Source organism: Parus major, chromosome 1A (genome assembly GCF_001522545.3).
Source record: "Parus major isolate Abel chromosome 1A, Parus_major1.1, whole genome shotgun sequence".
Lineage (NCBI taxonomy): Eukaryota > Metazoa > Chordata > Aves > Passeriformes > Paridae > Parus > Parus major.
The window spans coordinates 12,929,250-12,957,170 of NC_031773.1; the positions used below are offsets into that span (position 1 = coordinate 12,929,250).

Sequence of the window (27,921 nt, forward strand, 5' to 3'; positions counted from 1 at the left end):
AGGGAGGGAGGGAGGGAGGGAGGGAGGGGAGGCTGAAACAGCAAGGTGTGGATGGTGAAAGAATGGTGCCGTGGTTGCTCACAGATGTACAGCACCAGAGCTGGTCACCAGCACACACCTCTGGCTGGAAGGTGGTCCACTAATGTTGTTCCCCTGATTCCTGCTGGGCTGGGGAAGAAGACCAAAGGTGTGACCCTTGATATGTCCGTGTGTGGCTCTTCAGTGAAGGCCAGGGGCCCCAAAGTGGTGCCAGAAGAAGAATGCCCCTCAAAACTGTTCAGGTGCTCCCACCAAAGTCTGATTTTAGCTGTCTGCATTGGAGACACTTGAGCCATGCCAACCCCAGGAATTTGTCTGGACCTTCACGAGCAAGGCCATAACCTTCCCAGTTTAATGAGGCACCATTCAGCAGCTGGCAGTGTCCTGGTACTGCCATGGGGTTATGCTGCTTCTGGGTACACTGACAGCCCTCTTGAAGCATAGCTAATGGGTTACATCAGTTTCTCAGCTGCAAACCCACTGGTCTTCTGGGATGCTAGCGTCCTCCGAAGAGAACAGTAGGAAAGGGAAAAAATAGAGAAGAATAGCAAAGGCTGAGGAAAGCAGGAGAAGCCAGGGTTTTCAAGAAAGAAGATGATGTAGGTGACTGAGAAGGAGCAAAATAGTCACAAAAAACTGAGGTCTGGCAGTTGCAAGGAAATCTGAAAATGCAGCACATTCCTTGTGCAGCAGAAGACACATTTGGGATGTTGTACTACTAGTAACCACATGCTGAAGTAGGTCAGTTCATAAACAGCAGTCATTGCCTTTGGGCCCAGCTCTGCTATTTGCACTGGCATAAGGAGCAGGCACCGGTGGGTAAGAGGGTGCAACACACTGTCAAACCTATCACACCCTCAGATGCTGTCCTCATCTCCAAGAACAGCCAGCCCTTTCTCTGGCTATGCCTGCACTGTTTGTTAATTCCGGGTCTGAGTTTGTGCTCAAGACCAGCACTCTCTACCACCTGTGCTGGCTTGTGAATGCTGAACTCCAGACCTGCCTGGAGTGGTGAAAGCTTAAATACTTGTATTATGCTATCACATGCTTCCAGATTTTCCTTTACATAGTGTAGACAGACTGACATCAGCTGGATTGAATTAAAGTGGTCCACCATGAGATGTTCTTAAACTTGGGTTTTCCTAAGCACAGCCCAGATGATTTATGTCTAAACTGCAGCTACCAAGACAAAAATGGATGGCTAATATGGTTGAAACTCTTTAACATGTCCCCAAATTCATGTTCCAGCTAGCCCCAAAATAATCATTGGTGTGTCTGATGGCATTTCTGTGCACAAGAAGCCTAGAGCCAGAAATGGAATGTGCTCTGGGCTTTGCAAACCCATACATTTTACAATGAATTTTCATGAGCATTCCCAACTTCCATAGGAGTAGTAGAAGACTGCTTTGTTTCCAAAGGTCATCTGCACCTCCACACAGGTTCTAACACCTGGGGAATCCTGATCTGACCTCATTTCAGATATTCATGTTCAGAACTGTGCATAGAGAAAGGCAATTTGTGTCTCCCTACATGGTTCCTGTGTTTCCTTACATTGCTCATGTGTCCTCTTCCTTTCCTATAGCCTTGTTCCTCACAAAAAAAAAACAAACAAAAATCACCAAACCACACATGCCTCAAACCCTATAACCATGTCAATGAATCCTCTAATATAGATGTTTTTATACAAGCAGCAACTCCCTTCTGTTCATGTAATTCTATTCTTGGAAGCTATCTAGCTTTCATCTTCATGGGCAGGGTTTGCCAGTTGCAGTTCTAACAGGAACCCCTTTTAAGTGGAAACAAGCTTCGATGTTCGGCTCCCATAGCAGCAAAAAGCTGCTTCCCTGCATGACTCTCTCATCTCCTGGGGTGCCTGCTGCCCAGACAGATTCCAGACAGCTGTCTCCAGCCTGCTGCTCCTGTTCACAGGCAGGGTCTGGCACCTTCCCAAGCCTTGTCTTCTCTGACCCACGACTGCCAACTCTGGGATTTTATTGCCAGGATCATGGTATTTGTTGTTTTTCTTACTGTCCCCATTCCTAGACTGAGAAAACTTATTTGTCATTCAAAATTAAAATGAGATTCTGTTCTTCCTGAAGGCAAAGGAAATCTTGAAAAGCATGATATTTTGTGACTTGTAAAAGTTGCAGGTATAGATATGCAATTTTTAAATATTTTGAATTTTTGTAAGCCTATCTTGTAATGGTGAAAAGTGAGCAAAATTTTTTACACATTAATTAGCAACACTACTGACATGAAATAATATTTCCTTATCTGGCACTCCAGATATTCTGCAGGATTTTGGCAAGGCAGGAGCTGTGATTCTGATGTGGTGGTATTTTACATTCCATGCCCAAGAAAAAGTCCTACACAATGCAGGAGGGCAACAGCCTTGCAGACCCAGGTTTCAGTGCACCTTCTGTCAGGGAAGGAGTGCCTTGGGAGAGGGGGAATGCTAAACATCAGCAGGGAGGACACAGCAATCCTAATATCACATCATGTGTACCAGAGTTGTGCCCGACACAAGGACCTTCCTGCGCAGGCAGTGCCCAGCTGACCTGTTCACATGATCCCTTTAGGTAGGTACTTCCACAGCCCTGCACTAGAGACTACTAGCAAGAAAACCATGGAGAAAACAATTTAAAATAAATTATTTCCAATGCTCATTAATATATTGTTCTGCATTAAAAAAAATAAATTATTATATAATGAACAAAAAACACCTAAGTGGCTTTCACCTCCATAATCTTTTCTACCTTTGCCAAAAATGGAAGCTTTCAGACATTTCATTTAATGAAAGATGTTTTTATAAAAATGTCCACAAAATAAATCATGTAAAAACAACAGGCAGCTTTGTGCTTTTCTTTTAAATGGGACATTTTTCATTATGACAAACTTATTTTTCAAGATCATTTCAGGCAGCTCTCCAAATTCCATGAGATTTTGTTTCCTTCAAATTGTTTCAAGTAGTCCATGATCCCGGCAATTATGATTTTTTTTTTTTATAGGAAAGGGATTTTTACATACAGTGGAAATATGTAAGAGGAAGCTGGACATGAATAAACAGACAATAATATATGTGTCAAGCCAAATCAGAAGGATACAAACACCAGGGGATTATCAAGACACCTGGTGTGATAGAAAGGTTTCCATTAAATACTGGACAATGAGGTGAAATTTATGCGCAGATGGAAGTAATTTATGCACATTTGTTACAAAGAAGATCATTATTTATTGCTAATAAGTGAGCACATTTGATGTATCTAGTCAGTATTCAAATACTTAATATGTTTTAAGAGCACCTAGGGCATATTCTCTGCAGCACAACTCATTGCACTCAGGAATTCTGTCAAATTATATGGAGCTGCAGTGAAAGGTTGGATCATAAAACAAAGGCAGTAGTAAAGTAGATGGAACAATTTAAAAAAATAAAAATTGACAAAAATTTCCTCTTCTTTCCTCTACCTCCTGCCACTTGTCCAGAAATAAGTACTGGGATGTTTCTGTTCAGCATCATTAATTTTATCATACAAGATGACAGGATAAAAATCTCCAAACGACATTATGGTCACAATGTACAGATTTTACAATATCAAACATTAAGCACCTTCCTTTTTCATTGTGGATTTCATAGTTGTAGAATTGCTTGGGTTGGAATGGATCTTGAAGGTCATCTAGTTCAAATTGCCCTGGCATGGACTATGTCTTTCACTAGACCAGGTTGTTCAAAGCTCATCCAACCTGTCATTGACCACAGCTCTCTGGCTGCATCCCTCTGGCCAATTCCTTATTCACCAAACAGTCCACCCCTTCAAATTCACATCTCTCCAATTAAGAGATAACAATGTCATGTGGAACGGTCAAAAGCGTTACAGAATTCTAGGCAGATGGCATTTGTTGGTCTTCCCTTGACCATTGCAGTCACTCCATCATAGCAATCACCAGATTGGCATTTTCCCTTAGTGAGCTCTCAGATCACCTCATGTCTTGCATACGCCTTAACATTGCTTCCATGAGGACCTGCTCTATGTTCTTCCCACACACAGAAGAAAGGCTCACTAACCTGCAGTTCCCTGGGTCTTCCTTTCTCCCCTTTCTAAAAATAGGAGCAATGTTTCCTTTTTTCCATTCTCCAAGAACTTGGCCTGACTACCATGACTTTTCAAATATGACAGAGAGTGGCTTGGCAATGACATCAGCCAGTTCTCGCAGGACCCTGGGATACATTCCAACACAGGAAAATTTGCCCAGTATTGTTTCTAATTAATTCTCTCCCTATTCCTTCTCTTTTTATGAGTAGTTAGGATATCTTTAAAGGAGCACTTTTCAAAACAACTTTTATCTGCGCTTGCTTGTGGAGGATGTTGTTTGACAAGGCTAACCTCTGTAAGTCCCTTCCAACCTGAGTTATTTTGTGTTCCACAGGCACAACTTCCTGAGCAACTGATATATCTTTGGGGAAAAAATATAAATAGTGTGGGAAGCTCTTAAAAGATCTAAACTTTGAGTTTCTTAAAAGATCTAGGAACGAAAAGAAAAGCTGATGATTCCTTAGTATAGCCTAAGCTACAAAGTACTGAGAATTTCTATGAAAAACCACACCTGATATTTACAACCACATCAAAGCCCACTCAGAATCAGCCCTGCACTGTTTCTCTACATTCACAGGATAAGGTGCTCAGTGTTTTTTCCTGGAAAAAGTACTTAACTGGAAGGCATTTTGTGACTGAGATGTATGACCTTTCCTGCTGAAGGCCACTCAACAGCAGCAGGAACTGCACTTCAGTACTTCTCCTAAGAAAAAAGATTGGGTTTAAGATTTTCTGCCTCTGGTCGCTTCCTCTCTCAAGCTGTCACTGTGAAAGTAAAAGAAAAATCAGATACACATACTTCTGGAAGAGCTGAATTCCCCTCACAACCTCCCAAGACTGCAAGTGCTAAGCAGAGATTATACCACAACTTTTCAATATTAGTGGATTTACCACGAGGCAGAAGTCTATAGAAACCTTACTGGAAAGGGATTTCTGGATGAGAGCACCATTAGGAAGTACACAAGGTAGATTCCAGGAGGGATTTCTGTGGCCTTGGGACAGTTTTGTTGACCATGCATAGCATAGAAATGTGGGGCATTTTTAGAATATATGTTCCAATGGCATTGGACAAATAAAACCTACAACAGAAGCCTTTTTAGGAGAACTGCTTTGGGGTCTGAGTGCAAGTGTGCATGAGTACATACATGCACTATTAGTATTACAAGCATCCATAATTATATATACCATCTGTAAAATTTAACCTTTGCTATACATAATTATATTTGTATACTTTGGAAATCATTGCTATTTGGAACTTTATGCTGGAGCTTGGGAAGAATGAAGGGTAAGCACAGGATAGGGGACCATGCTCTAAACCATGCTTTCTGCTCTATTTCAAGAAAACTTGCGTTGCTAGTCCCAAACTGTGCCACTAATTCCCTCTAGCTGAGTAGACACATACCCTTAGAGGGGGGAAATGTGTTGTGTCAGCTTCCTACACAATCTGACAGTTAATTCAGAAGTATATGTTCTTTTTTCACCATTTATCCTACAGAGACATGGGATAAGTTCAGTTATAAATGACTTTACAGTTCTGGGATGGATAAAGTGGATGGTTGTTATTTCAACTGCTCAACTGGAAAGGAAAAAAAATAATAACATAGTATCTTCATTTTAGAATTTTTTATGAATTCATGGGGAGATGGAAAGAAAGTTATTTTTCAAAAATACTTTGAAAAGTTATCTTGGATCACATAGACTCAAACACAAGAAACTGTCACATTGGGTTCTTTCAGTCTGGTTTCTTACCTCTCCTCCAGGAAATGCCATCCATTTGGAAACAGCATCTGATTTTGAGTAACATTCACTACTGCCAAAATGCAAAGTTAGGATAACATTTATTATGCATACATAGGAACATGTCCTCTATCTTCAGAGATGATCCTCTAGCAAGGTGGTTTGGCATGGGCAACATGAGATGATGGACAGGCTGCTCCATGGCACAAACAAAGTGACAGATAATTAGACACGGCCGATGGCACAGTAAAAGCAAAGCAAAGACTCTCAGAGGAGGTGGAAGGCAGCAGCCAGCTACATACAAGCCACACATACAAAAACAAAACAAAAAACCCAACCAACCAAACAAAACCCCACCAAAACAACAAAAACCCCACCTGTCTTTCAGAGGAAGAATTTTACCTCCTATCTATTCTAGTGATCAATTCTGTCTTTCTCCTCAAAATCAGGAAGGGAGGATGGGAGCAGGGGCAGGTGCAGGATGTCTGCATCCTTGAAGCAGCAATGGGGAGAGAAACCCAGAGAAATGAGAGCAGTTCAGGAGACTGGGCTTTCCTTCAACGCTATCATCTCTTAACTTCAACACTATCAATACTAATCTCCTGGAATCTCAAATAAGTAGGCTGAAAGAAAACCAAAATGGAAGCTTTCTTAAAGCCAAGCAGAAAGTACAGGGAGCCACAAACTTTTCTGTTTGGCTGCACACCTATTTGAGTAAAAATGCATGAATGAAAGCCCACTTCTTCCATCTCCTATAATGTTGAATACTACTTAGGAGTTTCATGGGTTTTACAGTAAATAAATTGATAAATAAAACTCTATTCTTGTAATCAACCCTGGGAAACATTCTCAGGTCTCTTTACATAAAAAAAAAGGTGGCAAGAATTTTTTGGTAATTTTATGAGGATATTTAAGTATTAACACTGAGGAGACAGACAGACAGACAGATAGACAGATAGACAGACAGATAGATAGATATGCTTTATATTTACAGTATGGGAAAATGGCTTTGCCTTGATTAGGGATAAGACATGTTCCAAAATTCTAATACATAGAACTTCCACTATATATACTGGATACCTCATTATAGCTCAGGAATAAACCATCAGAAGCACTCCAACATTTGGAGTCACCACCTGAGCAGATCGCCTACCACAGAATATTGTGATGAGTATGTGATGAGTTTGTCTCAGTCTTTTTCATTAAGGCAGTTATGCTCACCTAAAATAAATAGTGGATGAAGAAGCAAGATGTTCCCTAAAAGCTGATATTCAGGGATCTTTTCTCACTTATAGAGTATTTGTTCTACAGAGTTAAATGGTTCAAACTCTTGTAACATGGTCCTCCAGAATTTCAAAGTTCACCCTTACAAGTGTGACAAAGGGGGCACTGAAATTTGTGGTTTTGAAGTCTAGGATTTCTAGGATCTACCTTCTTTCTTGATAGAATTGCCTCACTTCCACAAACTATTTCCATTCAGTCTTGTCAATCTACTCCTTTGCTTCCAGATTTCCTGTGTTTATAGCCACAAACAAAAGCTGAGCATTTCAAATAAAAAAAACCCCTTCTGTTCAACTCCAAATCACTGGTTTTGACTCATAAATACAAATCAAAACTTTTGTGTTGGTCCATTGCGCCAAAAGGAAATAGAGGCACTTTCTGTATTACTGGCTTCATAGGTATGCAAACTTTGGGCTTAAAGTACAGCATTGAGCCAACACACATTACCATAAGTCAACTATTTTAAACAGCATGAAGAGCTCAGGACTCTGCCTTGCTGAAGAAGCAGTAAGTGAATAATTATTTGGGATCAATGCTGAAATCTTCAAACCAGATTCACTCTGCCTTTTGCTTCTGATAGACAAATAAATACAGACACATTCAATATTCCCTACCCCTTCAACGCAAAATCCAAGTACTAGAATTGCCTTCTGCAAATACAATGATGCTATGCATGAGGTTTGGCTATATTAAGACTTTTTAAAGTAGTTTAAAGACCAGCAACAGAGGGTTTCAGGGACCAGTTGTAAACTTGGATCCTTTTGATGCAAAAAATTCATGTCCATAAATAGAGTCCAGAAGTCTTGCAAGGCACTGCATTCTCCTTTTATTAGCTTAGCCCTGAACAATGTATTTGTGCAATGACTCAGAGGAAGGCACTGCCTCTTGAATATAAAGACTACACTAGGTAACATGCTAGACCAATGGTTGCCTCAACTGGCATCTGGAGCCACCATCCAATTCTTTTTGGCACTGTGACATTTTGAAGTTCAGTAACCTTTGAGTAAAGGAAATAGCCCGTATTATACTCTATAAAGGGAGCTCATAAGGGAGGGAACCAGCAACAGAGGCTACCACAAAATTCCTGTTTACTATGAGACCATCCATGCTGACTGAAGTAGACTGGGCATTGTACACTGGCTTTATTCCGGGCCTGCATTTTGTCAGTCTCAGAATCAGCCTCATGTAACAGGATGTTGAAACCACTGAGTTAAATGAAGCAAATCACACCTCACACTGCTCTGTGTGGGCATAGAAACAGCCACATGGAATCAAACTAGACATTTGTCTAATCCACTACACTATCTCCAACACCACACATATAGGTAGAGTACAAAAATAGTATCAGCCCTTTTCATAAAATAAACCTACTGTTACCATGTTTAAAACTATCTAACTCAATATTGGGGCAATACTACACACCTCTTTGCAACCTTCCTCAGATCTGGTGTACAGCTAAAAAGTTGAACAGAAGCCAAACCAAAAACTGAATAGTTTTCTGGTTGCTTAGTTTCCTCAGATGAAGAGGAAACTCACCTACAGAGAGGTAGGTGGAAATAGCAGCTTTGAGAAGGAAAAATATGGAGGGAAACTGGACCACAGACAATCCTGTCCTGGATTGCCACAAACTGCCATGAATACGATCATGAAATAAGCTGGTTTAATTTCCTGTGACCTTGTTGGCTTTCACGCCCCGTCCTGTACTCAGAACCTTTTCTGAGCTATTTCAGCTCATTATATAGCCAGAAAACCTCACTAAAGATTTCCCATTCTTAACTGACTTCACAAACTGAAATAGCTCAGTTAAGAATCTGTAAATGCAGATGTCAGAGGAGTTCAGACTCCAGTGAAACTTCAACCCAACCTGTTAACAGGTTATCAGCAAAACACACTATATGCCCAATAAACTCCCACTTCTAAACCAAGAAGTCAAAGCACAACCAAGAGAAAAATAAGCAAGTCTTACTCATAGAGTCCCCAGAGCAAGAGTCACTCAAAAGAGTTGTATTACTTCACTATACTTTGTTCTTACACAGAACGTTTCAGAATATGCCTTCAAACAAGGCAGCAGAAATTTAATAGTGTCTCCCCTATCATTCCTCCGGCAGCCTTAACTCTCACCCTTGAAATCTGACCTAGCCTGTCCTGTGCCTGTTTTAGAGTTAAGAATCTGCACAAATTCTTAATTTTATCATCTTTCTACAGAGTTGAAAATAATACTAAAAAAAACCCCCAACCAAACAGTAGGAGCACTGAAATCACCTATACACTTTAAGAACTAGTAACGATACTCTTGTGTTTCTGAAGTAGAAATGTGAAATTGAAATATCTGGAGCCTCGGCACCTGATCACTCTGCAGGTTGCTTTACTGGGTTTTAAATCAATCCAATTTTGCTTTTACAGTCAAGAAAGAAGAAAAGCACAATATGCACCCTTGAACTTTCATTTAATTCACTTTCTGAAAGGCGACGTGGCACTACTGCAGCCATCAGCAGACGGTCTAACTTTATGTAAACAATTTCAAAAGCCAATGGATGTAGAATAGATTAAACATTAGTTTGGTAGAATAAGGAGTTTGCAGCTTTACTAAGTAAGAAAAAACCTACAAAATATACGTGTTTTTAGAAGAAGCTGGCTGCTTTACATTAACACTAGCAAGTTTTTACAAGCAGCCTCTACACCATCAAGATGTCTTACTGCCTTTGTTGAAGGCAAGCAACAAGGAGTTAAGAGACATCAGAAATTTTATATCACCAAATGATTCTATAAGCAAGTTGTGAGGGTGTTCATTTCACTATGAAAACTGGTTAGTCCCATCTGCCAGGATAGTTGGAACATAAGCTGTGTATTACCCAGCATTTCTTAATCCTCTTGCAAACATAAAAAAAAATAATGTAAAAAGAGAATAATCACTTTCTGCCTCACACATACCTTTGCTCCTCACACATCAATTCCAAGGCATAAGAGCAAAAAAAAAAAATCTTTAATAAATCAGTTTAAAGAGAGACTGCCTATCACACAGGATGACTACATGTTATTTTTCAGTCAAAATAATCAAGGTACATCATGAATTTTTCATCAGTCTACTGTGGAACCCATGAAAGGTTTAAAAAAGTAATTATGTGCAAGTAATTATATTAAACATGATTATCCATTATTAACCATCTCACAACCACAGGACAATGAGTACTAGTTTGTTATTGAGTGACCAGAATCAAGTCTTACTCTTTTAGCAGAGAGGCACTTCAGTGTGATATTTGTGTCACGCAAGCTACTGACTTCAGCTGTCAGCACCAACACTGGATCATAGTTCACCTCCAGACACCTATACACTGCTTTGATAAGCAGTTACATTCTTCTCAAAGCCAGAGCTCACTGACATAGAGCGCCTCAGTGGTGGTGTACTTCATCAGGAACCCATGCCAGAGCAGTTTCATTGAACTGAAACACCATTTGTTCTTTGACTTTTATTAAGTTCACTTAGGTTGACCAAATGAGCTTCCCTAAAGTAAACAGGGTTATAAAATATCAGGATGATTCTATCTTTAGGTGCTCCATAGAAACAAATACTTAGTTCAACTAGAAAACTTTAAAAATGACTTTAGATACAAAAGTGTAACAACTGTTGTACTGCGCGATACATCTTTATATATCACTAAGCTCATGAAATTAAAATTTAAAAAGTTTTTGCACCATCAAGAACAGCCACAAGTCCTGAACCTCCATTCTTTACGCATCCTTTATCAGAGTAAACTGAAACTTGGGAATGCTTGGGATTCGAAATACCCTGAGCACATACTAGTGCAACACCACAAAGCATACATAATCCGTCAGAAAAGGGGAAAGGGGGGGAAAAAAAATAGCAAGAATCAGATGGTGCTTTATTATACAAGCATGAAAGTAAGTTCCTTTGGAAAATAACTTCTTGGGTGGACTTCTGGACCAGTGAGGTAGCCCAATGGGAGAGAGAAAAAAAAGTGGAAGTGGAACTTGGTCCCCACGCGTGATACCTGCCAGGCGGTCCCACCCCGGGGCGAGGCCGGGGCCCGGCAGGCCGCCCCCCTTGCGGCGGGGGGCCCGGCGCCGCCCGAGCGGGCCGTAAAGTGCAGCAGCAGAACACGATCCAGACAAAAGCAATGTAAACAGGTGACTGATACCGGTCTCTTTGTCCGCACCGCGGCCAAGGTGAGGCGCGGGGAGCGGAGCCCCCGCAGGCTCAGGACGGTGCCACGGGGAAGCGGCGCACCCGCACCACAGGGGACAGGTCCACGCCGAGGATCCGCTGCGCCCGCCGCCGCGCCGCCGCCAGGCTCCGCCGGTTCCACATGCTGCCCCGCACACGGATGGTGGGGAACGTGGTGAGGCGGGGGGTTGCCGCCTTCCAGATCTCCTCCAGCGACTTGCCGCCGAACGGCTCCCAGACGGCCGCCACCGGGCTGCCCTGCTCGCTGTCCGCCTGCTCGCCCGGCGGCGGAGGCGCCTCCGCCGCCTCCTCCTCCTTCTCCTGGGTGCGGGGGCCACCGGCCGCGGGCCGCTGCCTGCCCCGCTCCCTCCTGCGGCGCCGCCGCCGCCGCCGCCGCTTGGCGCTGCCGCCCGGCGCCCCGGCCCGGCGCTTGGCGTCGGCGGCCGGGAGGCGCCGCTTGCCGGCGCGGCGGCGAGGCCGCTCCGAGGGCGGCGGCGGGTCGGGGACGACGGCGCGGCAGGAGGAGTATCCGTAAACGTCCTTACTGCGGAGGATGACCGGGGAGAACTCGTGCTTGAGGCTGCAGAGGAAGTTCCACAGCTCCGAGTCGGAGCTCATGAACTCCGTGGACTTGGGCATGAAGAGCTTGAGGGCGTCGCCCAGCGCCTTGGTACCGGCGAAGGAGACCTGCGAGCGCGAGTACACAACTTTCTCCGTCTCCCCCTCCAGCCCCCAGGCGGCGGCTGCCGGTTCGCCGCCGGCTGCCCCTGCCCCTGCTGCCGCCGCCGTCGCCGCCCGGGCTCCCGCGGCCGCCGCCGCGGCGCTCCCCGCTTCTGTGTTCATCTTCCCGGCTCCTCTCTCCAGCGCCGCCTGCTTCCTACTGCGGGTCATGGAGGCAGCGGGACGGGGTGGCGGGACAGACGCCGAGAAGGCAGAGCGGAGGCAGTGCCGAAGGCAGGCTCCGGCCGCCGCCGGGCGCCCGCCGGGTGTGAGCAGCGATCGATGTCCTGCGCCCAGCACAAAATGGCGCTTTAAAGTCCCGGGCGGGGCTTGCGCGCGCCCGCCCCCCCTGCGCCGCCCGTTGGCCCGTTCGAAACGCGTCGGGCGGGCCCGGCTCCGCCCCGCCGGGGGCGGTGGCTGTGAGGGCGGGAGACCGGAGCCCCCTGCCCCCGAAGCCCCTAGCTCTGGAAGCCGCCTGCCCCCGGAGTCGGGTCCGGCGGGGTCTGCCAGCCCGGCGCGGCACCGAGCCGCGATCCCCGCGTCTCCAGCTGGTGGCCTCTTCCCTCAGGGAAGGGCGCGAGGCCTCCGCGTGGCGGGGTGAGCGCGTGCACGCATGGCGCCTCGCTGAGAGGTGAGGATCCTCACAGGGCAAAGGTGGCCGTAGCGCGAAGTGTGTTGGAGTAAGGATTTGGTTGGACACTTTGACGGCCAAACTCCCCAAAGAATTAGCCATGAGGGAGCTGAGTCAAGCAACAAAAATGGGCCAACAGACGTGACACAGCTTTACATGATATTAAATACATCCATCCTGTTCTAGAGGGGTTTTTTAGTATGAACCTGTAGGATGGTCAGTCAACAGCATTGTAAGTCATAGAATCGCAGAACAGTTGGAGCTGGAAGGAAGCTCTGCTGGTATTTGGTCCAACCTCTGTGCTCAATCATAGCCACCTAAACCAGGTTACCCGGGACTGTATCTGGATAGATTTTGAGTATCTCCAAGATGGAAGCTCCTCTCTCTGCTGACCACTGATAGGACATGACAAATCAGAATGAAGCTGTGGGAGCAGAAGTTCAGATTTGATACTAGGAAAAAACTCTCTGAGAGGGTGATCAGTCACTGAACAGGCTCCCCACAGAAATGGTAACAGGACCAACCCTGTCAGAGTTCAATGAGCATCTCAAAGACACTCTTTGTTATATGGTTTAGTTTTAGGTATTCCTGTGAGGAGCACAGTTGGACTCGATAGTCTTTATGGATGCTTCCAACCTCTCTGGGCAGCCTGTGCCAGTGCTCAGTTACCCTCAGAGCAAAAGGTGTTTCCTGGTGTTTGGAGGGAACCTCCAGTGTTTCAGTTTGTGCCCAATGCCTCTGACTCTGTCAGTGGCACTGCTGAGAAGAGGCTGGCTTCATCCTCTGCACTCTCCCTTCAGTTTTCTGTATACCCCAATGAGATCCTTCTGAGCCTTCTCTTTTCCAGGCTTAACAGTCCCAGCTCTCTCAGCCTTTCCTTACAGGAGAGGTGCTCCAGCCTCTTCATCATCTTTGCAGCCCTCTGTTGGACTCTCTCCCATGTCTCTCTTGTACCGAGAAACACAGAACTGAACAGTGCTCCAGGCGTGGCTTCACCAGCACTGAATAAAGAGGGAGGATGTCTCTCTCAAGCTGCAGGCAACACTTTGCCTAGTGCAGCTCAGGATAATATTCACCTTCCTTGTCAAAGGAATATATTGTTGGCTCATGTTCAGCCTGGTATTCACCAAGACCCCAGATCCTTTTCTCCCAAGCTGTTTTCTGTCAACATTAAGATACCACATCATTTGGATTGGCTTGATATCCCAACAAAGCATATCTCAAAGGAAGTAATAAAAACTTGGGTTGGTTAAGCCCTTTGTGAGAGTCACCACCTTGCTGAGTCCACAGCAAGGCATTTCCTGTATGCACTGCTACACTTGCAGTTTTGCAAGCTTTTGTCAGCTACTGTAAAGTCCCATGTCCCTCTGGATCATGCTTTCCAATACTTCAGATTGCAGGCAAAGCATCTAGTTAGGTTCCTGGATTGCTGCAGTTAAACCAGAGCTCTTTCCAGCAACCAGAACAGCAAGGTGCCAGCAAGGGCAGAGGTGGTTTAACCTACTGTACAAATCCTATTTGGAGTTTGATTAGACCCCTAACTAATTACTTTCTCTCAGCATGGGTAAAGGGAGAGGAATAACATTTTTCTTCATAGACAGTCTTTGTTCTGTAATTAATCTTTCAGATTAGAATAGGGAAATCTTTTATTCTCAACTCATCAAGAACCTAAATTGGAATGTCTAGAAATCCGGTCAAGTAAGAGGCAGAAATTCTGCATAAGAAATTACTCCTTACTGCAAGTGGAAATGATTCATTTTCTTCACAGGATAATTCAACTTGTGTTCATGTGAAACTCAAGAATATTAATCCAAATAGCCATGTAAAGTGGATATTAACAAAGCTATTTTAAATCTTCATGGAGACAGTCTTGAGGTACAGCCATATTCTAAACCAGCTTTGTAAATGACCAATTTTTTAAAAATAATTCTTTCTCAAAATGATGGCTTAAGAGCCATTTTTAATGGGATCCATCTCACAGTGTACTTCAGAATGCAGTCATGTAGCCAGATTGATTTAACTGAAGGAGGTGCCCTATAGAGCAGGACAAGAGCCTGGATCTGGAAGCACCAGGGACAGGCATCTCCTGATGCTTCCAGCTCTGTTGGCTGGATCAGGATCTGGCTGGATCTGTTGCTGCTGTTGGCCACACTCTTGCTATCAGGTCACTACAGCTTAGCAGAGGCTCATCACCTGCTGGACCACAGAAGCTGCCGTGGGCTCACATTCTCAGTGGAGGCAGCTATAATTCAGCAGCTCAGCTGGCAAATGGGCCCTCGTTACTGTGCAGAAACCCAGTTGCTCATTGGCCATAACATTTTCCCAAAATTACAAACATTTCTGGCATATGACTCAAAAATCATTGAGGCAGAGGGGGGGAAGCTTCTCAAGCAGGCAGTAAATGTCACTACAACTTCAAGTGAAAAGACAAATCAGCTCACTTTATCACGTAGTATTTATTAATTATTTTTACTTTATAGTTAAGGGGTGGATGATACCCTTTTAAGGCATAGGATGTAGCTTCACTTTTACAACTTCATTATGAGTTTTCTACAGTGTAACACTCTTCTTTTAATACCCTACAAAGTCATCTCAAGAAAATCCATGGTAATTGCCTATCTTTTAGTAATTTCCAATGGCTCAGTACAATAATAAAAATGATAGTAAAATTAATAATCCTTTGGAAGTGCATAGCACTTCATTCCAATTATACTACTTCTTGTAAGCATTAATTATCACTCATAATACTCCTGAGTTATGTAAGTAAATATTGCCTTTCCTTAATAGATGAATAAAATGAAGAAGTAGATCAAAATAGCTTGACTAACATGTATACACTCAATTTTCCATAGATCTTCTAAGAATCATTATTCCAAAAATACAGGAAATGTTCACATTTGAACAGAGAAGAGTAAAAATACCCCTGTATCTTTGTTTCCAATTACTTGTTAGAATTTCTTTTCTGTATTGAATTCTTGAGAAGGAAGAGCAAATTATCAATTGAGAAAGTGGTACACTAATTGCTGCACAATAGAGACACTTAATTTTCTTCAACATTGCCTGCCTGGTCCCAGAAAACCCCACTGGTAACTGGAAATTATTTTAAGCGCTAACAATCTTATCTGTGCAAATGATCACACAGTTTTGGGTCTTGCTGATGAGCCCTTAAATCCTGGATATTAAGTCACATCACTTTTTCTAACAGGACTTACATACTCAAGCTCATCTACCCAGATTAGCAGGAGCAGTCTTATTGTCCAATGTCTTCAAAGATAAACAGTCTTTCCTAGTATCTTTACTTCTGCTCTTGAGAGGCTGCATTAACTGGCAGCCTGCTTCAGTTAATTTCGTTCCCAGATGCCTTTAGCATATTTTCAGGAAAGTTTGTGTGTAAGCATGACTCCACATCCATTCACAACTAAACTTCAGATGTTACCCAATAATCATCAAGTTCCTAGGCCTGAGAAGTGCCCAGACAAGTATTGGCAAAATTCCTAAAAATACTTTCAAAGAGAAACAAAAGCAAATAATTTGCAAGAATTATTTCTCAGTTATAAGGGAGAAAAAAAAATAATGGAATGGCTGTCTGTAGAAATCACAGCTGCAGTAAAAAAGGGAAATAAGATGGTAGGAATCACTGTGGAAGGGATAGAAAGAAAAACAGAAGACAGCATTCTGCTGAGTGTAAGTCCATTGTGCCTCCACAAATTTTGAATGCTATGCATTTCTAGTCTTACCATCTCTAAAAGAAAATAGCAAAGATACAAAGGCAACCAGCATGAGCAGAAATATGGAACAGCTTCTCTATGAAGAGATTAAATAGGCTAAGACTCTTCAGCTTGAAAAAACAGATGGCTGAAGAAGAATATTATAAAGATAAGAAATTATTATGTCTTCGTTTTGATAATCCAAAAATGACAGGGAAGCACATGAAGTTATAAAGCAGAAAACTAAATGACCAAAAAGACGGTTGTTAGTTTAGTTTGGTTTTTTTTTTCCTTTTGGTGGGGGGGTGTCATGTTTCCCCCAGATGGTTCATATTTAGTCTGTGGAGCTCATTTTTCAGCAAAGTTGTGGATCCCAAAATGGAAAAATATACCTCAGTACGTTTGCAGTCATTACAGAGCACACTATTCAAAAGTATTAGACATGATTGGAAGAAAAAAAAATTCATCAATAGCTCTTGTACATGAAAACCGAGGGCTCAGAAAGGATGTAAGAGGAAGGAGGGCAGGCAGGCAGGCAGGCAGGCAGGCAGGAAGGAAGGAAGGCAGGAAGGAAGGAAGGCAGGAAGGAAGGAAGGCAGGAAGGCAGGCAGGAAGGCAGGCAGGAAGGCAGGCAGGAAGGAAGGAAGACAGGAAGGAAGGAAGGCAGGAAGGCAGGCAGGAAGGAAGGAGTAATATAACTGGGAAAGTAATTATCAGTAATTCTCACACTCTTTCCCTAACCTTCCTCATCTGGCATCTAATAGACAAGGACGCTGGACTAGGCGGACCCTGAGGCTGGCCATTAAGGCGGGTTCTACTTAGGGACTTGTTAGAAGACAGAAGAAGGCATCTGCATTAATTAAATGCAATATTTCTTTCCCAGAGCTTTACTGTTGCATCTGCTCGCAACAACCAGAAGAACATATTCTTGCGCTTCATGGTAACAAAGCATTTGCAGAGAAAGAAATGCAGCGGTTACAGTATCCATCAGCGGCTACGAGCGGCTACACTAGAGCAGAGGCACAGCGAGGATGGAGCCTGAGGTAAGGTGTATTCCACTGGCTCCAGTCATTATATACTCATTTTTCGCTTTGTTCATTGCCTCGATACACTCTTTTTCAAAATGGTGACTGAGTGCATGTAGAAGGGAGGAAACGATTATTATAAAAAATAAGCTTTTATTTTAATAGCATCCATTGACAGTTTGAGAGAGGAAAATATCTCTAACAAATTTAAGAAGAAGGCTGATACATTCACAAAAACCCTGTAGCAATTGTAAAAGTAGAAGTACACAAAAGAGAATTTTTTGTGATACAGAAAGCATTCCTGGAAGACACCTTACAGCGACTAATATTTTTTCCACATTCTGGGAAATAATCTGTGTGTGATGCACATCACCATGCAAACTGTACATAACTTATGTCATCCTTGCCATGCTATCAATAAATACCTAGCTGGTTGTTTACTACAGCCATGGTGGTCTCTTGGTCTAAAACATTAATAAGTTATTTCTTTTTTTATTGAAAGTTAAAACTCTTCTTGCTAATTCTGTTTTCACTTAATTTTATTTTTCTCTTATTCCTTTCAGTCCCCCTAAGCCATCTGTTTAACCACTTCTGGTGGTTAGCTTTGACTATGTAATACTCCCAAATCTTCAGTCTTTGCTATCTCTGAAGTAATTAGTTGGAGGTTAACTTTTCTGTAGACAAAGTAATAGTACTCTAACCACTGTGTCATTTCTGGAAAGCCAGAGCAGGGTGAAAGAGCCAGACTTTTTGTCTTCACCATTTAAGCTGCTAAGGAGAGTAATCAAATGATGGGACATAGTGTAAATAGACGACACAGGGTTTGGAAACTACACAGGCTAGACCAAAGGAAAAAATCTCCAACATCCTTTTTATAGAGTAAATGCTTCCACAAATTAGATTATTTCAAAATACCTATTTCAATTTATTTTCTTTTCTTACCTATTTCATTGTAAGACAGCTTTCAAATGGAGCTTCAGAAGGAGGGTGGAGCTCTGCAGATCCGAGGCTGTAGGGAGTGCCTGGAGCATTTCACTGTGGCGAGGGCAGTGGGAGGTGGTCCCAGCCTGCAGGAGATGTGCCATCATTCAGATACTGTCACCGTGAGAAGATACCACCAGGCTGGGCAGCGATGCAAGAAAAGATGTTTTTAAGTGCGATTGTAAGTTTGAGAGGTTTGTGCAGAGATTGTAAAGTCTCCAGTCTCAGAGATGTTCAGAAACCTGCTGGACACAGTCCTGAGCAGCCTTCTGTAGCTGACCCTGCTTTGAACATTGGGGTCAGACTAGAAGATTGCAGAGATCCCTGCCAGTCTCTGCAGTCCTGTGAATCTGTTATCTGTTATTCCACTGATTGCAAAAACACAACTCTTTTTTTTTTTTTTTTTTTAAATTCTGTTTTCTTCTGGTATAATTTCTGCTGCAAAATTCTCCTTCTTCTATTTTTTCAGTCACATTCTGTCTAAATTCTGTTTCCTACTGTGCATTCTTCAAATTATAATCCTCATTTATAAGCCAGAAGTAGAATATGCGCTGCTTTCCTATACAGAACCAACTGATACGTTTTCAGTATTCTTGAAGGTGTAAAATAGGCCACTACTGCTTCTTGAATATAATTCCAGCATAGAAATATGTTGCTCAAGAACATAGTTCTCACACATCACAGATCATGTCATCTTGTAGTATTGATCACATTGTTTCCTGAGGCATTCTATTTAAAATACCATCACTGTTAAAACAAGTGTGAGTTTCATTCACTTGTTTAAAACCAGATAATTTTTTAGGCCTACTACCAATTATTTTAAAACCTTATTAATTAAATCTTATTTCTTGAAACCATGTGGCTGAGCATGTCAATGCATTAATTATTTTTGTAATATCCTCCAGCCTGTGCTGCCATTTTCCTTCCTACCAGATTTGTGCATTGTCAGATCAGCTGACAGGAAAAAATGACCTTTTTTTTTTTTTTTCCTTTTTTTACTTGCCACCGGATACAAGGATACAATGCAATGTTTATATTGGATTTATGTTTTATGGTGGCCTATGGAGGACACAATACGTGATCCAGCATAAAGTCCATTTAGAAAAGTTACCCTTCAAAATGCTTTGAGTGAATTAGCAGGAGGGACTTGAAACTAGCTCATATGGCTGTGGGTTTATTAAATAGATAGTTACTGCAGCTTTACTGTGTCATTGGACCACGTCTTAGCCAGGCTCGTTCTTATTTGTTCTCTTTGTCTGAATGAATCTTGCAAAACCTACTGTCCACTGTGTTTGTTTTAATGTAAAGTGACAGCAGCCGGGTGGGTTGTTTTTTTTTCCTTGTCTTTGGCACTTTCACAGGGCAGAGAAGAGAGGGCTTTAGATACTTTAGGTGGAAAAGGTCTTGATCTCTCTGTTTCAGTGAAAGTTGCAAGCAGCCAATTATTATGTAGATTTAGCTGTTAGCATTAACACCTCCTTTTGAATATCTCTTTTGTTCTCCGAGTTAGGCATGGGCTTCAAAGCCTGGAAAGCTTATCTCCACCCAGCTCCCTTGCTCCTGGCAAGAGCCCTCTGTCCCCGCCGCAGGGGGGTTTGGTGGCCCCTGCGGTTTGGATACAGCCCTGGGAGCCCGCACAGACCTGGAGTAGGGAGCGTGGAGTTGCCACCTTATCTCACATCACATGAGGTGAATATCTTTACTACACTGAGATCTTACCCAGACTTACACCTGCTAGAAGTCTGCCATATTACTTTTAGCTATATCATTTTTCTTTTCCTTGAAAGTATATGTTATTCAATGTAGATTCAGTCCAAAATGCCTGAAGTGTGATTTATATAAACTTACCCAAATATTCTAACAATACCCTAGCACTTGGTTCACAGTATTTCTTATAACCATTTTAAAATTCTTGTGAATTCATGCCAGCACACAATAAATATAAAAACTGGATCATTTGAACACATTCATTATTTTGACAATTTTTGTTGGCACTGATACAGAGAAAGAATAAAAATAGATTGATAATATCTTGAGAACTGGGCTTTTAGATTGCACATTTTAAAATCAAAAATTGTCTGTAGCTACCCTTCATTTTAATACATGCACAACGACAGATACTAGCTGAGGTTCTGACCCTGCACATGATCTGCATTATTATAAAGGCTCTCCACAAAAGAGGCGAGTTCATTCATCCTTGGTGAACTTGCAATGGCTCCAGGTGGATGAGTAGCTTATTTAACAGAATTTTAAGATTATGTTTCAGAAATGCAGTGAATTTTTTAAATGTGTTTGTTGTCACAGAGAGATACACAAATGTTATCAACCATTAATCAAATTAAATATTTTCCAAAATATACAAGCGACCCAAAATTTCATTGTAAAGTCAAAAAGTAGCCAAAGTTAATAAACCATTTATATTTGATCCCCAGTCCCCTCAGCTATCTTTGGACAGCTCATCCAAATAAGAAATGGTAGTGGTTTAATCTTTTACTGATTTACTGACTTAATTAAACCCATGGTAAGCCCTAGTGTGGTCACTTACTCCAGTTTGGTATAGTTTATACAGGCTACTCTTCAGTTTAAGCTCAGTGGGCCATTGTTGCCCACATTTATCAGTATCCACATACGGGTTACTATTGGTTTAATTAAAGCTCTATAATTACGCCAGAATTTTCACTGTCTACTAGCATTCTCTTACATCTGCATTTTGAATCATGAGATTTCAACACTGGGAACTCAAAGTTAAAGTCCCAATGCATTGTCTGGAGGGAGCTACTTAGTGCTCGGCATTTGCAATTCATAGCCTCAGCCATTCATTTTTCCCTTGCAGGCAGTGAGAACTGCAAATGGCCCATCACTTTGGAAAAAGTGATCATTATTTAGAAGTGTAAATGAAGATGCCAGAGGCTAACCTCATGTTTTGTCTGAAACAAAGACTGGTGTCTCTGGTCTGTAACAATGGATTGGACATGTCATAACAGAGAAATACCACATTTATCCTCAACACTACATTACAAGCACCAGAATCATCTTCCTTTTCATATTCTTCATATTCTCCATTCCTTTTCTAGCTTCTTCCTGGTCCAGATTCTTCCTGGTTTTCCTTCCCTGACTCAAAGCTGAATCACTGAAATTCCCGCCTATTTGCTTCCTGCCAAAATGAGATGGTATTTCCAAAAGCACAGCTTCCTCCCACTGACATATATAGTACAATATCCTATGATACAGGTTTGCTTTGTTTGCTTCATGTTCTGTTCTATCCCACAATGTTTGTAGAATTAAACAATTTAGTTACAAAATGGGTAAGATGTAGACCTTGATACATACAGGCCATGTACAATAGCAAAGGAAAAATTAGGAAGAAAACATTAGAGAAAACTGAAAGACTGAGACTCCAGGACTGATGTAACAATTATTGATAATGAACCATTGCTGAAAATGGTTGCAAGGTATAATCTCTATTTGCATATTTGAACCAACACCAAAACAAAAATAACAACAACAACAACAAGAAAGTCCAGCTCACCAAGGCAGAGATTGTAGAATGACTTCCCCAATGGCAGGCATTTCTTAGCAGACTGTTCTTATTTCAGGAGAGGTTAAAATATGTGAAGATGGAGATTTTTCCAGTTATACAGAAGTGGAAAGATTAGAAAGGGATTAAAATATTAACAGAAGAAGACAAGTGGATTGCAAGAAAATGCCTCATCTGATGGCAAACTGAATCACACACATTTCAAATCACTGAAGTCTGATGTAGGCTAGCTGTCAGCATGAATATGGGCACTTCACCCATTTATCTCCATTGATTTCAGAAAAATGCTTAGTTTAGATAGGAATCCTTTCGGAATCCTGATTACAGTGAAATTAAATCTATCACACTTGTAGATATATTTTCAGTCAAAAATTATAATTTCCTTACACCAATCTCTTCTGTAGATTAACATACAGCTATGTGACATCCAGAGAAGAAGTAGAGAGATGTGACAAAAACAAATTGGTCATTGTTAAATCCGTTCAACTCCTATGCAGCCTCCTCTCCCTCTGCATGGGCTATCTTCCAGTATACTAGCTTTCCTATAAGTTACTCACCACTTCATATTTGGGATCAAATCCCTAGTTACTTCCACTTCAAAGAGCGTCTCCAATTTCTGATCCAGAGATACACCATTTAGTTACTGCTGGTAAAAAGATAGTCTTTTCAGCAGTACCTCATGTGCTGGTATTAAAGGTGAACAAAGCTAGTGAAACTAGGTCAAAGAGTTTTCACTGGGAAACCATTTGGATATAAAGCTACTGGTTATCTGGCACACCTGTGTTTGACTTGAAGTCACTATCACTCAACCCAGTTGTCTCAAACTATGAGACACTTAATATAACTAACTACACTTAATATAGTGTAGGATTCCTTTAGTATAATCCATCAACACTACTGCTTTTTGTAGAGCTTACTAATCAAGCACTGAGAGAGAAACATGAGCCATGGTCTCCCAAAAGTGTTCTAAGCCCTGAGCTGTTGCTTGCTTCAAATTTATCACCAAAATAACTACTCTGAAAATTCTGACATGTATGGCAGGATAAAGTGTTTTGGAGTTTTGAAAATATCCTCAGGACAAAACCATCTTTCCTGTCCAAGATTAGTTGACATGGAGATATACTTCACCAAGCCTAACAGTTTCTGCATTTGAAATACAGAGTTCTGTAAGGTGACAGGAACAATACTGGAGGCAGTACAGGCAGGCTGCTCCACCAGGGAAGGCATGGAGAGCTGAGGGTGACAACATAGGCAGGAGTACTGCCTCACCCATGAGTGTCAGGAAGTTGTGTTGGTGATCAGGAGCAGGACTGGAGGCAGTGATCAGGGTAAGCCTCAGGCCACTGATCTGCCAGGAGGTCTGTCATGATGAATCAGGTCTGAGGCCAAGCCAGGAAGTCAAGTCAAACCAGGGTGGCAAGGTCCAGGTCAGAAGAAGAAGGTTTGAGAGGAAGTGCAGACTCAGCTGCAGGCAGAAAAACTTTAACTTAAAAGCAGCTCCCAAGGGAAGGAGAGGCAAGCTCACTCTCTTCCTTTGCAACAGCTCTTACCAGCAAAGAAGCTGAGCTGGACTCAGACAGCTGAACTTTTTTGAGCTGGGAGAAGCACTGAATAGGTTGAATAGACTGAAAGCCCATCTGTGATAGTGGCCAGCTGTAGAACTGGCTTCACACTCTTGGTTTTGCCCTGTAGGCCAGGTACTCTGAATGAGCAAGAAGTTGTGCTCCTAGATGTCTTCTGTATGTTCTTCACCTCTGACACACAGGTAAAGAGCGGCAAATGGCTGCAGCACTAAGATTCTGCCCCTCTCCTCATCAACAGCGTGAGAATTGACATCACCAACTTCTAAAGTTTCACCTCATTATTTTTGGGAAGAAACACAGACTGTAACTACTGCACCCAACACCTTAGTACATCTACTCCCACAAATCACCACCTGAAGAAATAGCTTCCACAATTCCCAAATTTTCCTTTCCATTTACAAGAGTTGTTGGAGTCATCCTTATTTCATTATGTGTATCACTACCCTTTTCATCTACTACTTATGTCTGTCAAGTTAATGCCTCATTTTTTAACACAAACAACCCCCATTCATCTTTCATTTTCTCTCCCTATAATGTTCCTTTTGCATGCAATTCCTTCTGCTCTCAATCCATTTTCATTTTCTTCTTTGTCCCCTTTTTTGTTTTTCTTTCACCTGCCACCAAACCATGTTATTTCTTTCCATCTAGACCCAGAAAAGTTGTGAGTATGGAATTTAACACAGTAAAGAAGCAATTGGATGGTTTCTTACAAGGACTGAGTGCTTAGATTTCTAGTCTGTTAAAAACAGGCTTATGGGAAAGAAAAATGGAGAATGGTTGTCTGCTGTTACTTGTAATACAAGATTTAGAAGGTGAAAAATCAAATTCTCAGGTGGCAAACAAGAGACACTCTTCTATGCAGTGCATAATTGAGCTGTGAAAGTAATTACAAGATGCCATGGGTTTCAAAAGCTTACATGATCCAAAGAATAATTAGACAAATTCATGGTTAAAAATAATCTAACAAGTACTGTTAAAAGAAATCCTACCACAGGATTGATCCAGGCCTTGGCCTGGATGTGCTAGTGAGGAGCTTGGTTGTCTCCCCAGGATTAAACCCGGAGGATAGCCTGGAGATGTCAATCCTCCTCCAGGTACATAAGTGGCAGTTGCTGTACTGGCGATGATGAAAATAATAATTAACATTACAGGGCTAGATAAAATTATAGTTCTGAAGGATACTGCAACAAGGTGGCCTAGTTTGAGGGTGGGAAGCATGGTGGAGACAGATGCCCAGAGTTCCCCTCTAGTGTGTGAAAAATTAACCTTATAAAGAAACTTTTGTTTTTTGTTTATAGACTTTGCACTTATTAATTTTAAAAGGAACTGGTAAAAGGCACCTGTCATCACTTATGTAACCCATAAGCAGGCCTCAAAGACTATAATTAGAAAGGGGGGACAAAAGAAGAAAATTAGATTCTTACCATAACCAGTTTTGACTGGTTTTGACAAGTTAATATAAGGTAGTACCTGCTGAACAAAGTAGTTTACCATGAGAAAATAGAAACCTATAAGGCTGAGAAAAATATCCAACTTGTCCTGTCCTAATACAGCAAGTGAAGGATGTAATCACATACTTACTTTAGGTGAGATGCTGAAATGCTGAACTGCCCATAGAAAATGCATGAATTTTCAGTTAAAGAAAAAAGTGGCATTCTGTTTTCAGATGCTGTGAATCTGTGTTTAAAATACACTAAAGCTGATAGTGTGCATGCTCCAGGGTTGCATTCTTGGATTTCTCCAGACACTGATGTACATGTGCTCCTCCATTTTCTAAGCATTAGGTATACTGAGGTGGCACACAGGAATTCTTCAATATCCACTACAAGCAGAAAAAACATTAAATGGCCAGTAATGAGTCATCATGCTTCATCCAAGACAAATGGAGATCACTATCAATAAAAAACAAAGGGAGAACAAGAGACCTACCATTTTGAAGAGCTAGATGTCTGTCACTTCCCTGAAGATTTTTTTTTGATAGAATGTGAGCCTACCATGGGCTGTACAGATGTTCACTCTGGTTACCTGTGGGAAACACAGGAAGATCCTGGAATCAGGCATCCTGTGTGCCAGGACAGGCAGATGTGCTCTGGACCATCCATCTGTGCCCAGTAAACCTCCCTACACTGAGTGTTGCTCTGAAAATAAGGCTACCCTTAGGGAAACTGTGCTTCAGTTAATGCCAAACAGCTGCAATCCAATTTTGAGTTCAGTGTACATATTTGTAGATAGCTGTTAGCAGCTGGCTAGCTGTCTGCCTGCAAAGACTCCAATAATGTCAAGGTTATTTTATTAACTCTGAATAACTTAATGAATGGATTTGGTTACATGACACGTGGCTGTATGAGCACATGCAAGAAAGCCAAGCCATTGAATACAAACCATAAACAAGCTACCTGTCATAAAACAAATATCAGACAAACAGTAATGACACAACTGACTGAAAAGGAATGAGAATATGCCCTCTTCATTGCACAGTGCCATATTCATTCACCATAGTCTAAAATGTTCTCATCTGAATTATCATTTGTCACCACAAGGCTGTGAGCACAAGATATTCCCTGTGTTACATCCCTGCCTAGTTCCTATGAGTGATTCACTTCCTAGATGTCTGTTCTACATCACTGATGCCTTAATCCCAGCTCTGTGTCTAGATTTCTTTCTTCTCCTGATAGATACTTTGGAGGTCACTGCAAGCAGCTGCAACAGAGAAGTCATTGGCTTCACTAGTGTAGTAGGCAGAACCCTTTTGCCTTTGGCCCAGCTCTAAGGTCTCCTATCACTGCAGAGTGGCTGAATACAGTAAGACCTGCTTCCCCACATGGGACTGCTCATGTGCCCGTGCTGTCCCTGTGTCTGGCAGGAGCAGACTGAAGGCAGGAGAATGCGCTTGTGGAAACTTTGGCTGAACGTGTCAGCAAGTTACACCATTCCAACCAAACCAAGCCAAATGGCAGATGTTTTCTCTTTCTAATGGGAAACAACCAGCTTTACTATTTTCCTCTTTCTTTCTTTTCTCTAGGAGAAAACAAACTTTACAGCAGGCTTTTCCTCATCATAAGTCCACCAAGTGAGAGTCAAAGAAACATATTTCCCAGCAGTTCCTTGTGCTGAGGTTCCCAGTGAGTTCCAGCTCTCCCTGATAGAAATGTTATTGTGCCCTCAATGGTATTTGGGGTTTCTTCTAACCAGTGAAGGGCCAAGAGCATCTGCAACTTAGTAAGTACAGCCCATCTCCCGTGGCCAGTAACTGAGGATGGGAGGCAAGGAGGGCGGTGCCACCATGAGCTTCAAAGGCGAACAACTCATCCTTCTACCTAGCCACACAGATTTTTCTGAGTCTTTTAATCCAATGAGGCTTTTTTGGGGGTTGGTATTAGTCTAAATATATTTTAAATTTATTAATAGAGGTCAAACACTTTAAAATTCCATCTTTCAACTTAGAGATAGATGCTTCTTAAAAAATTGAATTTGATCCAGAAAAGCCTAGTATTGAAGGTAATTAGTATTGCTGATTGCATACCATTTAACTTCATACTGTTCATCAGAGCTGTGGTTTCTCCTTTTTCAAATATCATTTCCCATAAGTCAGCATGCAGTTCTACTGGTATGCTTTTCATTCTTCTCTTTGAATACAGTATAACTTGATCATCTTCTCACATTACTGGAAAAGTGTTTATAATGGTTTCATAACCATTTGACTTCTTTTACTGAACTTGATAATATTTGCTGTATCCCTTTTGCTAATATCTTGACTAGGATCTTTACATCTGAATTTAATAATTTGTCCTGGACTCCGCTTTCCTGCGACAATAAATCCAAGGATAATTATTATCTTATGAGCTTGAATAGAAGCCATCCCACCAGCAATCTGCTGGTGCTCTGAGGTTGCTGTTTTACCATGCAGCATGGTGATATTCCAGAAGATAATATTCTCTCATAGATATCCCATTGTGTCTTATAACTGCAGGAACAATAGATTTCATTTAAGAGTTTTCAGAGATTTTTACCTGAGAAGCTGTGAAGAGAAGGTGGCTGTACAAAAGCAGACGGTTTGAAGAAAAAGGCTAGGCTTCCATCTGATGCCCAGCATCACATATGGCTGGCTCGGTATTCCTGGTATCACTCATGCAGAGCTTTGTGCCTGTGATGCACAGAGCTTGACGCAGCAGGAGAAATAAAGTTGTTACATTCCTCAAATGTAGCCATTTGAGCTGAGAGATATTGCAGGGCTTATTGAAAGGTTTGACCAAAGCATGGGTAATGCTCATGCTCCTGGGTACAAGGAAAGAAAACATTTTGCAGAAAATGAAGTCAGGAAGATGAAAAAAATTGAAATTACAAGGGAGTCATTTGGAAAATTATAGAAGTCAGGATGCATCAACCAGCCCTGGCAACAGCAGCC

General features: G+C 42.0%; 1 protein-coding gene and 1 long non-coding RNA gene across 2 annotated transcripts; one reads left to right on the forward strand and one right to left on the reverse strand.

The window, feature by feature from the left end:
* Window positions 1–10,109: 10,109 nt before the first annotated feature.
* On the reverse strand, window positions 10,110–12,358 carry CCDC71L (coiled-coil domain containing 71 like). The gene has a single exon (XM_033514674.1). The coding sequence runs from the start codon at window positions 12,220–12,222 to the stop codon at window positions 11,365–11,367; it is 858 nt and encodes a 285-aa protein (XP_033370565.1). The 5' UTR covers window positions 12,223–12,358; the 3' UTR covers window positions 10,110–11,364.
* A 4,713-nt stretch (window positions 12,359–17,071) lies between these two features.
* On the forward strand, window positions 17,072–19,675 carry LOC117244490. Its single transcript, XR_004497694.1, has 2 exons — window positions 17,072–17,432; window positions 18,376–19,675. It is a non-coding gene; the product is annotated as an uncharacterized LOC117244490 (long non-coding RNA).
* Window positions 19,676–27,921: the final 8,246 nt, after the last annotated feature.